We start from the raw sequence: 16,065 nt of genomic DNA on the forward strand, positions 1-16,065 counted from the left end.
CGGGTTAAGCGTGTCGGTTTCGGGTTGAAAATTTCAACCCAAACCTAACCCGTTTAATTACGTGTCGTGTTCGTGTCGACCCAATTATTTAAACGGGTCGAGAATTCTTGACCCAAACCCGCTTATTTCGTGTCGGGTTGTCGTGTCGTGTCAGCTTTTGACAGCCCTAGTGACTACTGACTAGTGAGTGAAAGTTTCAAATACTATGTTAGACTTGGTAAATTTACTAAATTGGACTTTCTTTTAGAATTGGTAAATATTTTTTTTTGGGTGACTTTTAAGAGTTATTTTCAACTCTTATCCGAACTTTGTTAGGCAACTAAATGTCTAAATATCCCCATCTGTATTTTATTGTCAAATACTTTCTTCGTTTCAATTTATTTGACGCGTTTTTTTTGTCACGTTTGCTAATATACAACTTCGATCGTTAATATCTATAATCATTGATAAACAAAAAATTTTAAAAAACGATATTTGGAAAATTTATATCATGGCGAATTTAATAAGTTCCTATATGACTACATTTTTATTATACAATCAAAGAAGAGTGCGAATAGTGCAAAAGTCAAAATGTGTCAAAAAAAAAAATACATTAGTATATAGTATAGAAAAAAAAAACTTTCACATTGAAAATTTTCTAGGTTTATACTCGTGTGTTATAAATAAAAAAATTATAAACACCCAGGTATTTTTAACTCATTTTATAAATTAAAAAATGAACAGATTCATATCAAATGAGAAAAAAATCATCCTTGAATTGTTATATGCACCCGGATGAATATAAAAGATTTTATAATCAATGATGCACTTATAATCCACACTTTTTGAGGAAATTTTGAGGTTTCGGGGTCCGGTGGCAAAAGGTGTTGAGATCATAGGGGATATATCTCAGGGTCATATACTGCCGTTTAAAATATATGATCGTTATATGTTGTCATCAACGTACGTGGCAGGCTTGAGTTTATGAAATCACTGCAAGTTGTGAACGGGTAAAATGACCGTTTAAGGGCATATTGGATGGTTCCACTGACCCAATTGGACTCCCAGAGTGTTTTAGGGACCATGGTAAACACCTCGACAATTTTTATTTCCGAGCGAAAAAAGGTCAAAAAATTACAAAATGGAAGGCTATAATCCACGCTTTTTGAGGAAATTTTGAGGTTTCGGGGTCCGGTGGCATACTGGCAAAAGGTGTTGAGATCCTAGGGATATATCTCAGGGTCATATAATGCCGTTTAAACATATATGATCATTATATGTTGTCATCAACGTACGTGGTAGGCTTGAATTTATGAAATCACTACAAGTTGTGAACAGATAAAATGACCGTTTAAGGGCATATTGGATGGGTCCACTGACCCAATTGGGCTCCCAGAGTGTATTAGGGACCATGGTAAACACCTTGACAAATTTTATTTCCGAGCGAAAAAAGGTCAAAAAATTACAAAATGGAAGGCTATAATCCACGCTTTTTGAGGAAATTTTGAGGTTTCAAGGCCTAGTGGCGAAAATCCTTGAGACCCTAAGGGATACATCTCAGGGTCATATAATGCCGTTTGAAACCACAAATGATCATTATATGTTGTCATACACGTCCGTGGTAAGCTTGAGTTTACGAAATCACTACAAGTTGTGAACGGGTAAAATGACCGTTTAAGGGCATATTGGATGGTTCCATCGACCCAATTAGACTCCCGGAGGATATTAGGGACCATGGTAAACATCTCAGCAATTTTTATTTCCGGGCGAAAAAAGGTCAAAAAATTACAAAATTGAAGGTTATAATCCACGGAAATTTTGAGGTTTCATGGCCCGGTGGCGAAAAGACTTGAAACTCTAAGGGATACATCTCAAGGTCATATAATGTCGTTTGAAACCATATATGATCATTATATGTTGTCATAAACGTCCGTGGTAGTCTTGAGTTTATGAAATCACTACAAGCTGTGAACGGGTAAAATGACCTTTTAAGAGCATATTGGAATGTTCCGCTGACCCAATTAGACTTCTGGAAGGTATTAGGGACCATTGTAAACATCTTGGTAAATCTATTTCCCATCGAAAAAAGGTCAAAAATATTACAAAAGTGAAGGCTATAATCCATGCTTTTTGAGTAAATTTTGAGGGTTTCAAGGTTCGGTGGTGAAAAGTGTTAAAACCCTAAGGGATATATTTCAAGGTCAAATAATGTCGTTTAAAACCATATATGATCATTATATATATGTTGTCATAAACATACGTGGTAGGCTTGAGTTTACGAAATCACTACAAGTTGTGAACGGGTAAAATGACTGTTTAAGGGCATATTGTATGGTTCTACCGACCTAATTGGACTTCCAGAGGGTATTAGGGACTATAGTAAACACCTCAGTAATTTTTCACGATCGAAATAATGTCAAAAAATTACAAAATTGAAGGCTATAATCCACGTTTGTGAGGAAATTTTGAGGTTTCGGGGCCTGGTGGCGAAAAGTTTTGAGACCCAAAGGGATACATCTCAGGGTCATATAATGCCGTTTGAAACCACATATGATCATTATATGTTGTCATACACGTCCGTGGTAGGCTTGAATTTACGAAGTCACTGCAAGTTGAGAACGGGTGAAATGATCGTTTAAGGGCATATTGGATGGTTCCATTGACCCAATTGGACTCCCGGAGAATATTGGGGACCACGGTAAACATCTCGTCAATTTTTATTTTCGGGCGAAAAAGGTCAAAAAATTACAAAATTGAAAGCTATAATCTATGTTTTTGAGGAAATTTTGAGGTTTCGGGGGCCCAGTGGTGAAAAGTTTTCAGACCCTAGGGGATATATCTCGGGGTCAAGTAATGCCGTTTAAAACCATATATGCTCATTATATGTTGTCATAAACGTACGTGGTAGGCTTGAATTTATGAAATCACTTCAAGTTGTGAACGGGTAAAATGACCGTTTAAGGGCATATTGGATGGTTCAACTGACCCAATTGGACTCCCGGAGGATATTAGAAACCATGGTAAACATCTCAGCAATTTTTATTTTCGGGTGAAAAAAGGTCAAACAATTACAAAATTGAAGGCTATAATCTACGCTTTTGAGGAAATTTTGAGGTTTCGGGCCCCGGTGGCAAAAAGCTTGAGACCCTAAGGGATATATCTTGAGGTCATATAATTCCGTTTGAAACCATATAAGATCATTACATGTTGCCATAAACATCCGTGGTAGGCTTGAGTTTATGAAATCACTACAAGTTGTGAACGGATAAAATGATTATTTAAGGGCATATTGGATGGTTCTACCGACCCAATTGGACTCCCGGAGGGTATTAGGGACCATGGTAAACATCTCGTAATTTTTTATTACCTGAAGAAAAAAAGGTCAAAAAATTACAAAATTGAAGGCTATAATTCACGTTTTTTGAGGAAAATTTGAGGTTTCGGGGCCCAGTGGCGAAAAGTTTTCAGACCCTAGGAAATATATCTCGGGGTCATATAATGTTGTTGCAACCATATATGATCATTATATTTTGTCATAAACGTACGTGGTAGGCTTGAGTTTACGAAATCATTACAAGTTGTAAACGGTTAAAATGACTGTTTAAGGGCATATAGGGTGGTTCCACCGATCCAATTGGACTCCCGGAGGATATTAGGAACCATGGTAAACATCTCGGCAATTTTTATTTCTGGGCGAAAAAAAAGGTCAAAAAAATTACAAATTTATAGGTAAACTTTCATTTCTCCAATCTCTACAACTTCAAAACAACCAACTTACCAACACAATTCCAAAGGAAGTATGTAACCTACTTCGCTTGAAAGTTCTTAACTTGAGCACTAACAAGTTAGAGGGTTCAATCCCATCGAACATAAGTAAGTTGCGCGAGCTCAAGGTATTGGACTTGACGATGAACAAGATTTCGGGGAGGATCTCAAATGAAGTGAGTCTCCTCCCAAAGCTCCAAGTCTTGAAGTTGGCAAGCAACTCATTTTTTGGTTCGATACCTCCATCACTAGGAAATATCACCTCGATGACTAATTTGGATTTGGGTACTATGGAATTAACCTATCTTCGAAACCTTAAGCATCTCGACCTCAGCATAAACAACCTCACTGGCACGGTCCCTTCACCTATCTACAACATGTCATCACTAGAGCTCTTGGCCTTGGCAGCGAACGAGCTTTGGGGTGAACTTCCTTACAACGTTGGAGAAACGTTAACAAAGCTACTCACTTTTTATTTTTGCATCAACAAGTTGGATAAACTTACTCCAATTGATTTTGACCATTAATATCTTTAGTTTTACACTGTTAAAATTTATAAAATTGACAAATGATACAATCAAATTGCAATAAATCTAACAATATTTTTTTTATAAGAACACCTAACAATATTTTTTTTATAAGAACACCTAACAATATCTTACATGATAATATACTATCATATACTTCGTACATAGTAATTACTTATAGAGTTAAAATTATATAAGTTTGACCTTATCTTATTACAAGGAAGTAGCTACGAGTAGTACTTTTTTTCTTTTACAAAAGTTTCTAATCTTTGAATGGTTTTTATTATTTTTACGACACTTTTTATTTTTTAATTAGAAAGTAAGTTATAAATACATAAACTCGTTAGTTAGTTATTAATGTCTTAACGATTATCTATATTCTTCCTTTAAAAAAAAATTATCTATTGCTTGCCACTTTCCAAAAATAACTGTTATAACATATGTATATGTATACGTGCTATCATATTTGATTTGATAACCTAATAAAAAATTTAAACTAATTCCTTTTTCACCAAGTAAGTCTTTACGGATATATATTTAGGAAGTGAAATCATTATTGCAACATTCAATTATTCCTTCAAAAAAAAAAAAAAAAAAAAAAAGTAAGTGAGTTAACATGGAAGACAGTAGCATAGATGATGTTGCCGCAATGTGGGAGAAGGTTTCGTGGGAGTTTGATGATTTAGATAAAACTTTTGAAGTTGTGAATAATAGTGTTTCAATGGAGCAACAAGAAGCCATTAATTCGGATGACAAAATGATGGATACAATTGTCGAAGAGTTTTCACAACCATTGTCGTTGCCAATACAACGTCGACATGGGAAAGGCAAAGATTTGAAGTATCTCCTTCAAAATCTCAAGAATAATTCGGTTAAGAAAGAGGTGAATAACATTATTCCTGATAAAGAGATACCAATATTGAGGCCAACAACACAACGTTGTCAAGAAAAAGCCAATGAGTTAAAAGTTGTCCAACAAAAGTATTGCCAAGGAGTTAAAAGTATGGATGAGTCGTCGTATTGCAAGAAGTTGGAGAGTACGAAGCGAAAATTGCAACAAGGGTACGAGAATTGCCAAAATGCAAGAAAGAAGATATGTGTGATAAGTTTGAGTGATCTCCCTCCACAACAACCTTTAACTAGCGGTATTCGAAGAAAGCAAAAGGCGTCTAAACAAACAAGCTTACAAGATCGTAAAGAGTTTCGAGGGGTCAAGAATACTATGCCTCTTCAAATATTTAGTTGTTAATGGTACGTCAAGATGCTTGGAGAACAAGATTATGGTGCCGGCTACACACTTGAACATCAAGATTAAGTCATACGAATGAAGAGACACTAAGAATTTAAGAAAATATCATCATCATATGATCAAGATTGAGAGAACGCATGTGCAAAATGGATATAGGATCGAAGCTCTTTAATTTGGATTTTTGTATTTTTCTTGACGTATCTTGTACTTGTTTATATTGAAAGAGATTTGATGGTCGGCCCCGCCCGTGGAGTAGGTCACATTGACCGAATCACTTAAATTCTTGTTTGTTGTTATATTTTATTTTTTTCCCTTAGTAAGTCGATATATGAATGTTAGATTAATCTGCTAAATCTTGATATGTTAACAATTAATAATTAATATTGTAATAATAATAATAGTAGAATAGGATTTCATACACACACAAAATACCAGAAATCTTGTTTACATTGAAATAAATAGTAATGTCAAAAATTACTATTGAAATAAATAGTAAATACAAGATTCAAAACGATGTAAAAGTGGCTACAGTTTGAATAATATTTGGGGGTCAGGACAATCTAATAGACATTAACTCACAGAGTGTATTCTTCCCAAACACAATCTCAGAGACGGCGGTGGTCTAGGAGAAGTGTTGAGCGTATAATATACTCTTATAGTAGTAGTATATTGTAAGTATGGAACTATGGACTAAATTTCTTTGTAATATTGGTCTAATTACAAATATATGAGTATATTATTTATTTTTTAGACAAAATAAAAGTATATTATATTAGAGTGAAAACGTATATCATAATTTAATTTTCTATCAGGTCCATAATATAATAAGGTTAATACCACAATATAAAATAGACCGTTTTCTTATGTCGTAATGACCAAAGATAGCTTAGGTCATTACCTAACCCACAAACAACTTCGAGAAAACTTGAGTTTAGATCAAACAGGGGTTGCGGTAGTTAAAAAAATGCGACCACTTCATCTTCTACAAACTTGATACTCTTTGTTCTTTGACAAAATTGCATAATTTCACATAAATCATATTTTCGAACCATTTAAAGCGGAATTCGTCATTTGCAAATAATTTTAAATGCGATTGTTGTTGAGATTTTTTTATGAACGAAAACCTAAAATCAAAAACTGCAAAAAAAAAAATGCAAAAACACAATCGTTTTCGAAATTTTATCACGATTTTAGCAATTATTTGTGAAATTATCAAGAATTAACATTGAATTCGAGAATGGGGGGCTAATCTATAGTATGATTGATGAATGATGAACGATGAACGATATGATAAACGATGATGAACAATTTTGATGTAGATGATGAACAATGATAAACGATGATGAAAATTTTGACGTAGATGATGAACGAATTTAATTTTATGATTTATAATTATAATTATAAATTCGAAGATTAATTTTTATTATAAAAAAAAAGTTTTTCATAATTTATAATTATGTATTTCTAAAATTTAATACATGTATTAAAAAGAAAACAAAAAAGAATACAATTTTAATACATTATGGACATTAAAAATATTTCAAAATGGTAATAAAAATACAAAATACGGCCCAATCAGATTTTGCCACATGTGCAAATTGTGGTGTCATTTTTAAAGAATGAAATTGTAGATTTTTTATCTTATTGATATGTCTAACTCCCTTCATATTACTCTACTTAAAAGTCTTAAACAACGAGTACACGGCATGACGTATCTCATACTTGTTTTTTGAGACTAATCAATTACTCGAAAACTAGGGAGTGTGTACGTAACACAAATGACAAATCCCTAACCCCTTACTTACGTTGGAGCAGCTAGGTGGGACATATCACTTATCGGTCAATATCATCTATCCCAAAGGTTACTATAAGTATACATGCATCTAACTCTTGTTTATATGCAACATACTCATAAATACTAAAAGTTAAAAAACTATCCAAGACAAAATGCCCTCATTATTTGCATTTTCTTACCTTGTTAGCTTACTAGCCTTATCCTTCTTAACATTTGATCATCCCTTAATCCTTCTCGTAGAATCGAATCTCGACTCAGACAAGGATGCCTTAATCTCATTCCGATCCCAATTAAGCCTAGATAATCCTTCCAATAACCCTTTATCTTCGTGGGACCAAAACTCGTCTCCTTGCAATTGGACAAGAGTTGTTTGTAACAAGTTTGGTCATAGAGTCATTGGGCTAAACTTGTCAAACTTACAACTTATTGGACAAATAAGCCCTCATATAGGTAACCTTTCATTTCTCCAATCTCTACAACTTCAAAACAACCAACTTACCAACACAATTCCAAAGGAAGTATGTAATCTACTTCACTTGAAAGTTCTTAACTTGAGTTCCAACAAGTTGGAGGGTTCAATCCCATCGAACATAAGTAAGTTGCGCGAGCTCAAGGTATTGGACTTGACAATGAACAAGATATCGGGGAGGATCCCAAATGAAATGAGTCTCCTCCCAAAGCTCCAAGTCTTAAACTTGGCAAGCAACTCATTTTTTGGTTCGATACCTCCATCACTAGGAAATGTCACCTCGATGACTAATTTGGATTTGGGTACTAATACTATTAGTGGCACCATTCCTAGAGAGTTAAGCCATCTTCGAAACCTCAAGCATCTTGATCTCAGCATAAACAACCTCACTGGCACGGTCCCCTCGCCTATCTACAACATGTCATCACTAGAGTTCTTGGCCTTGGCATCAAACGAGCTTTGGGGTGAACTTCCTTACAACGTTGGAGAAACGCTACCAAATCTACTCACTTTTTATTTTTGCATCAACAAGTTCACTGGACGAATTCCTGGCTCGTTGCATAATCTTACAAACATCCAAGTGATTCGAATGGCTCACAATCGCCTCACAGGAACTATACCGCCGGGTTTAGGGAACCTCCCCCACCTCAAGATGTACAACATTGGCTACAACTACATAGAAAACTCAGGTGATGATAATGGTCTTGACTTTATAACTTTATTAGCTAATAGTACCCAACTTAACTTCCTAGCCTTCGATGGAAACCTTTTGAAGGGAGTCATCCCGGAATCTATAGGAAATCTCTCTAAGGTTCTATCGAAGTTATACATGGGAGGAAATCAAATTCACGGTACCATACCAAGCTCAATCGCGAAGCTTACTGGCTTGACCTTGCTAAATGTAAGCTACAATGAGATAACCGGTCCAATTCCTAGCGAAATTAGCCAATTACAAGACTTACAAGTATTGGATTTGGCTCATAATCATATTTCTAAGGCTATTCCTGACTCCTTTGGTAGTCTCAGTAAGCTAACTACACTCGATTTATCTAGTAATGGTTTGGTAGGTCAAGTACCTAGTACTTTTGGGGGTTTTAGTAGTCTCACTTACATGGATTTATCAACCAACATGCTTAATGGAACAATTCCTAGAGAAATCTTTAACCTCCCAACTTTGACCAACACCTTAAATATGTCTCACAATCGTTTCGATGGGCAATTACCAGATGATATAGGGCTACTAACCATAGTCATTAGCCTTGATCTTTCGAGCAATCGATTGTCAGGAAACATCCCTAGCCCCATCTCGAATTGCAAGAGTTTGGAGACATTGAGTTTGGCTAAAAATTTCTTCTCTGGTCCTATACCGAATTCTTTTGGAAGCTTAAAAGCCCTTCAAACCTTGGATCTTTCTCATAACCAACTATCTAGCTCCATTCCTTCCAACCTCGAACTCTTGAATGCTACTCAATCCTTAAACCTGTCCTATAACGATCTCGAAGGAGAAATTCCTTGTGGTGGGATCTTTAGAAATCTTTCTAGAGTCTACTTACAAGGAAACCCAAGACTCACCTTGCATTCTGAATGTGGAGGTGCTCCTCATCACACACGAAGATTACGCAAAGCTGGTATTGTTGCAATTGTGGCAGTCTTGGTTTTATTTTTCATAGCTGGTTTGTATTTCGCGATAAGGAAGAGAAAAGCCAAGCCAAGTAGCAGAACAGCAGACTCGAAGATGCTGGAAGGACATTACATGGTTAAATATGATGAGCTTCGCCAAGCTACCGGAGGTTTTAGTAAGGCGAATTTGATAGGAAGTGGGAGTTTTGGATCAGTGTACAAAGGATGTCTAAAAGATAACATGGCTGTTGCAGTTAAGGTACTTGACATGAGAATCGCGGCTTCTTTGAAGAGCTTTCTTGCAGAGTGTGAGGCTCTAAGGAACGTTAGGCATCGAAATCTTGTTAAGCTTATAACATCTTGCTCAAGTTTGGATTTCAAAAACAAAGAATTTCTTGCTCTTGTTTATGAATTCCTTAGCAATGGAAGCTTAGAAGTTTGGATTAAGGGTAAAAGGAAGAAGGAAAATGGAGATGGTTTAGGTTTTTTGGAAAGATTGAATGTGACTATTGATGTTGCTAGTGCACTAGACTATCTACATCATGACAGTGAAGTCCCTGTGGTGCATTGTGATATAAAGCCTAGCAACATCCTTCTCGATGAAGAAATGACCGCGAAAATAGGAGACTTCGGGTTGGCAAGGTTGTTAATGGAGCAAATTGGTGGTCAACATTCCATCAGTTCAAGCCATGTTATGAAGGGCTCTATTGGGTATATGCCCCCAGGTTAGTAATCTTTAAATGCCAAACTTCATTTACACATGTAATATATACTTTTAAATTTTTTCACTATACACCCTACGTCCAGAATTAATAGTCACGAACTTATTTTTTAGCATGTACAGAGAAACCGTCACAATATTCTAATATAACATTGATACGGAGAATATAATATATGCATAGAGCCTTAGAAAAAAAAAATGATCATATGATATTAATACTTTATTCTCTGCTTTTTGAGTGAAATTATATGATATTGATTGATGAATTAATGAAATTATGAGCAATGCAGAGTATGGGTTAGGAGCCAAACCATCAACAGCTGGAGATACATACAGCTTTGGAGTGACATTGTTGGAGCTATTTACTGCAAAAAGCCCAAACGAGAGTTTTACAGGAGAACAAGGTCTAGTTGGATGGGTTCAAGCATGCTTTCCTACTCAAATGATGCAACTCCTGCTTGATCCTGAGCTGGATCAACAGCTGCCAGAACTTGCTGCTGCTGTTGCTGATCGTGGCTACAAAAAATCACAAGTATTAGTACAAGAACATTTAGAGTATTGTGTGGCGAAAATTTTTGAGGTTGGATTAGCATGTACTGTCTCTCACCCTGATGGGCGCATTAGTATGAGGGAGGCTCTGAACAATCTTACAGCAGTTAGAAATAAGCTCCTCAAAATCTAGATGCTATGCACCCTGTTAAACTTTTTAGCCATACGTACCTGCTGATGGACCTGATTACTGCTCAATAAACCGCCTCAGCATCCTTTGATTCACAGCTGAAGATTGTTGATCTTGATTAAGGGTTAAAATACTCCTTAAAACAGTGCTTACTGTTGCTACTCTTAACTAGAAAACATTATCAGTAATAAGTTTACATATCAGTAAAATAGCAACTTTTATTTACAGAAATTTTGCAGCATATGTTTAATAGGCTATCGTATAAATTCCATGATTCATTTTGTTGCCCTTGATTCTGTAGAAAATACTGTATAAGATTATAAAGCGAAATTTTCATACATTATAAAGTGCCTTCAAAGCTTGAAGGCGTTACAGGAATACCCAGTTAATATATCTAGATACATACATCCTTACACCTCTAAATATGTTCAAATACAAAACAGGGCTGCTGGAACACTTTCTTTGTACGACCCTTTAATTGCATTCCAAATCAAAAGGCAAAAACTAAAAGTCTGCACAAAATTGCCCCCAAAAATATACATCATAGAGCCAATTCTAGGACTAGATATAATTTAAGTGTGACCGTGTTTTTATGAAAAGCAGATCAAGCTGAGAGAGAAATAAGCCTACAAAGATCTCCTACAGTAGTTTCTTTCTTATCCTTCCCTTTCTTTTCAAAAGCTCCCTTAGCCAGCTCCTTCTTTTTCTTTTGCAATTCTAACACTCTCTCTTCGATTGTGTTTCGAGCGATGATCCTCACAATCTTCACATCTTTTCTCTGGCCAATTCTATGAACACGGTCCATTGCTTGTTCCTCAGTTGCTGGGTTCCACCATGGCTCCAATAAGTACACCACTGAAGCAGATGTAAGATTTATACCTGTAGTTATGTAACTCTAATCATTTCATTATTCTAGATAGAAAAAAAATTCTGACTAGTAAAAAAAAAGTTCATACTCATACCTGTACCAGAGGCTTTAAGACTGGCAAGTAAAACAGTAGGAGAATCAATTTCACTAACACTAAATTCCTGTATCACTAGACCTCTCTCTTTTGCGCTCATTGAGCCGTCCAACCGCAGCGTCTTAATCCCAGCCGCTTTCAGTGGTTCTTCAAGTAACAATAACATCTTGCGGAATTGTGAGAACACAACAGATTTAACTCCTTTGTTTTCCGAGAGGAGTTTCAGTAAAGCAGACACTTTTGAAGATGCTTTAGGTGAATAGGATGTATTGTTGTCATCTGACAACTCTGCCGGGGGTGGGGCTGAGTAAAGCTTGGACTCTGACAAGGGTTGGCGGCACATAGGACAGCTGGCTTTGGTAAGCTTAAGGGTTTTAACGATGCATGCACGGCAGAACACATGTGCACAACTTGTAATTATAACATCCGTTGGTGGAGAGATGCAAATTGGACAGTCAAAGTCTTCAGCATCTTGCAGCAATGACACCAACTTCTCCAACAGTTCAGGATTATTAGACACATCTGCAGGGTAGTAATAACAAGGAGATGAATGGTATCAAGATAGATGCTAGGCATATTATTATAGCAGAAACATGTAGTTAGAGGAAACAGCATCAACAGTGCCTTAGATACATTTGTTAGCTCAATCCTTTCTACAAGACTGTTTTCTTCTTCACGTGAATTTAATTAACTAAAAATGTGATGTTCAGGAGAGGGGAAAAAAAAAAAGCTTCACGCAGGCTCTTACAAAGCCACAACAGTGCAAACTAGTAAAATAATGGTAGACTTCAAAACAGCTTGCCTCAAACAAAATAAAAATAAAAAAAGCATATGGCTTCAAAAACCGAAAATTCCCAAAGCTGTACATAGAAAGACTAAAATTTGAAAGTCCTAAAAATCTAAAAAGTTAAAGCTAATCTATCTAGAACAAGAACGTCCACAATTAGTAAAAGGTAAGTTTCATGATACATAAGAGAGAAAAAATGTGAGGAAAAGGCTCTAAATTCCCTTATCAACATCTACGATGAGTAAGTAACTAGAAGACAAGTAAATTAACATATGAAACCTTTCTGACGGCCGACAATAATCAATATTGTTCATCAAATAAGGAAAAAAGGCTTGCATATCTTGATTTCCCCCACTGGACACTCATAGCTAATACTGTAATACAATTAAATGGAGCCTTTTTTACATGGCAACTTTTTTTAGCTTCAAACAATAATAATACTTTTCATAGAGCAGACTAGATAATCACTTCTAAATGGAGCAGAATAGCTGCTATATGGAGGCATAATCACTAGAAATGGACATTAAATTCAGAATAACTTAAAAAGAAGTTTACTTAAATTAGTCAATTGTATAAGGAAGGAGAAACAACAAGAGGCAACAACAAAAACCACCCAGTTGGTGTGCTGTTAGAATGGAGTTGAGAAAAAATACCAATTTAGGTAAACAACCCTTGGTATTTTTCATACTCCCTCCGTCCCTAAATTACATTCCTCCTTTCTATTTTTGATATTCCAAAATTACATTCCTCCTTTCTATTTTTGTTAAGTTTTTTTAGTAAATCAACTCTCTTTTTCTGTTTTATATTTAATGCTTTCTCACTCATCCTTACCTAATCTTACTCATAATCTTTGTGCCAAATTACAATGAATATGATTGGTTAAATTTTTTTAATTAGGAGCATGTGATTGGTCCTTTTTTTTTTGTAAAGGATTGATGACTTGTTATGAGTAATAACTAATCTATCTTTGTACTTTCCATTGCATTATCTAATTATTGTTATTCGTCTTATTCTTCTCTCCTTAATTCCCGTGTAAATTTCCAAAGAGGAATGTAATTTAGGGACGGAGAGAGTAATTATCAATAAACATAAAAAGCATGTATGGAAAAGTACATATCTCAGAAAACATCCACTTATAGCAATCTAGCCATGATTTCCTGATTTAGAATTTAAAAAAATAATGCTTGAAAGCTCTGAGTTTTGAACAGATATGTAATCTAACAGAGTCAACACATGTAGATTGCAGATTAATCAACATTAAAAGCAACGAATAGATACGTAGAAGACAGTGTTTAAAATTGGAGATAAATTGACAACTGAGTTGACAGAAAAGCAAGTTTGTGTAGTATAAGATTTAGAACAGACACACATAAGGAGTTAAGGAGAGTGCCAACCTTGAACATTGTCTGGAGGGAGCAGGGATTTAATATCATGTGGGCACAATGCGATATCAGTACAAATTTGGCGAAGTCTCAAAATAATGCTGAGGACAGTGCAGTAGTTACGTGTTGCACTACCATTATTGATATAATTCTTCACAATCTGTTTGGCTTCTTCTTCCATGCGATCATATAGTCTACGTTCCTCATGCATAAGTTCAACATAACAAGTATCTATTGATTTTGATGGTAACTGGATCAAATTTTGCTCTTTTGTTCTTCTCAATGAGATAGTTGCCATTAAGACCTACAATGAGATGTTTATAAAACAAGGTTAAGCGTAACGAACAGTACATCATTGCTATTCAGTGGATTGTAGACTGTACTTTAGATTCTTTTGCATGAAGGAATGGAGTTATCAGTGATGGGGCAAACTAAGTGACAAACAATGACAGAGTCAAATGATGCTGAATTATCTCATAAATATTACTTCTATGTAGAATATAACTAATTTCCCACAAGCTAAAAAAACACAAGAGAAAAGATGTACCTGAAGGCGCTCAAGACCTTTTTGATCTCCCTGAACTAATGGCCATTGCACAAGTCCATTCCAGCAATCTTTATTAGAGAAGGGTTCAAATTTCAAGAAAGCCATAAGAGAAAACAGATCATAGGAGCTGTTCTGTATGGGTGTTCCTGTCACAACCCATCTCCTCTTACTATTTAAAGCTGTCACTGCACGACTTAGCTTTGCATCGGCGTTCTTAATCATATGTCCCTCATCTAAGATAATACGCCTCCAGTCCATCTTGTTCATCGGTGAATCAGATTGACTCTTCTCAACCGACAAAGTATTATATGAGACGAGCACTACATCATACTTCTTAAGCACCTCCACATCACGTGTCCTGTCCTTGCCATGGTACTCATAGCATTTCAACGAGTTAAGATAAGTGTGATCACTCAGCTGTTCTGTCCAAACCGAAAACACAGAAACCGAACACACAACTAATGTTGTATTTGATGACACCAAGTTCTCATTCACCTCATCACTTGAATCAACTTTCCTCTTCTTCCTAGCAGTATTAACACTACCTCTTTTACCCTTTCTACCACCCTTTGAATTCCTACCACCAGAATCATCTATATTATCCCCATCACCACAATTCTCACTAGTTTTACCTACACTACCACAACATCTTTTATCATAAGCAATCAAAGAAAGTAAAGTTAAGGTCTTCCCCAATCCCATATCATCGGCGAAAATCCCACCCCTAATCGGCTCAGGCCTTGTGTTCGTCTGAAATTTTGTCAACACATTAACAAAAACCCCATCTCTCTCCTCCCAAAAAGGGGGCAATTCCTCAGAATTCTCCCTCCCAACCAACCACCCAAGCCCTTCTTTCTGGTGATCAAACAACTCAGGCAAAATAACATCTTTTGGGGGCTCCAATTTCACAACCAAACCCTCTTTCCTACCCACATTTTCATCAACCAACTTAAAAATCTCATCTACACTCTTAACATCCTTACTATTCCTCTTCTCCTTCACAACCTCGGAATCCGATAGCGCGAAACAAGCACTATTCCCAGCAATTAACTGCAACCCACCTTCTAAAATCGCAGATTGAACAACTGGGAAAGCCTCAATTCTAGCAAATATATGAAGTTGAACAGGAATTTTAAACCTATTAGGAGTATTAGGAACAATACCTTGAACAATAATCAATTGGGTATCCATTAATGGCGCTAGAACTTTCGCAGCAACTCGTTCAATGTAACCCACTTTAGCCCCACGAATATTGAGCACTTTAATGGCGTTTTCATCGAAGACATTCAAGGGTTCTCGGACTAAACCCACCATTTCTCGGCCGCTAATTCGAACGGTGTTGTACATGCCGGAGATTTTGACGATGACGAAACCCACCATGTAAGTTTCGGAAGAAGAGGAGGGAGAAAATTGGGGGTCTGTGAATTGGGTTTCTTCATAATCGTTTGATTCGTCTTCAGGATTGTAGGAGGTTGTCATTTTGTTTAAAATTGTGAGAAATTGATGAATGAAGAAGAAGGAGAATTTAGGGTTTTTGGTGTCTTGGAATCTTGTTGAATTTTGAGAGTAATGGGGGTTTGAGA

At 36.0% G+C, this 16,065-nt stretch overlaps 2 protein-coding genes across 2 annotated transcripts; one reads left to right on the plus strand and one right to left on the minus strand.

The window, feature by feature from the left end:
* The first annotated feature begins 7,467 nt into the window (after positions 1-7,467).
* On the plus strand, positions 7,468-11,092 carry LOC145609597 (uncharacterized). Its single transcript, XM_081665049.1, has 2 exons — positions 7,468-10,129; positions 10,416-11,092. The coding sequence occupies exons 1-2, from the start codon at positions 7,468-7,470 to the stop codon at positions 10,805-10,807; spliced, it is 3,054 nt and encodes a 1,017-aa protein (XP_081521175.1). The 3' UTR covers positions 10,808-11,092.
* Positions 11,093-11,322: 230 nt separating this feature from the next.
* LOC145608888 (putative SWI/SNF-related matrix-associated actin-dependent regulator of chromatin subfamily A member 3-like 1) lies at positions 11,323-16,065 on the minus strand. The gene is made up of 4 exons (XM_081664476.1): positions 14,483-16,065; positions 13,948-14,239; positions 11,767-12,288; positions 11,323-11,683 (listed from the first exon to the last, which is right to left on the minus strand). The coding sequence occupies exons 1-4, from the start codon at positions 15,959-15,961 to the stop codon at positions 11,409-11,411; spliced, it is 2,568 nt and encodes an 855-aa protein (XP_081520602.1). The 5' UTR covers positions 15,962-16,065; the 3' UTR covers positions 11,323-11,408.

The sequence above is a fragment of the Chenopodium album genome, chromosome 23 (assembly GCF_948465745.1).
Source record: "Chenopodium album chromosome 23, dcCheAlbu1.1, whole genome shotgun sequence".
Classification (NCBI taxonomy): Eukaryota; Viridiplantae; Streptophyta; class Magnoliopsida; order Caryophyllales; family Amaranthaceae; genus Chenopodium; species Chenopodium album.

Excerpts from the sequence above, each read along its gene's own strand:
- LOC145609597 (XM_081665049.1), top strand. The coding sequence starts at position 7,468 with ATGCCCTCATTATTTGCATTTTCTTACCTTGTTAGCTTACTAGCCTTA. Across the intron at positions 10,130-10,415 it reads TATTGGGTATATGCCCCCAG|AGTATGGGTTAGGAGCCAAA; the intron begins GTTAGTAATCTT and ends TGAGCAATGCAG.
- LOC145608888 (XM_081664476.1), bottom strand. The coding sequence starts at position 15,961 with ATGACAACCTCCTACAATCCTGAAGACGAATCAAACGATTATGAAGAA. Across the intron at positions 14,240-14,482 it reads AAGGTCTTGAGCGCCTTCAG|GTCTTAATGGCAACTATCTC; the intron begins GTACATCTTTTC and ends ATCTCATTGTAG. Across the intron at positions 12,289-13,947 it reads CCCTCCAGACAATGTTCAAG|ATGTGTCTAATAATCCTGAA; the intron begins GTTGGCACTCTC and ends ACTACCCTGCAG.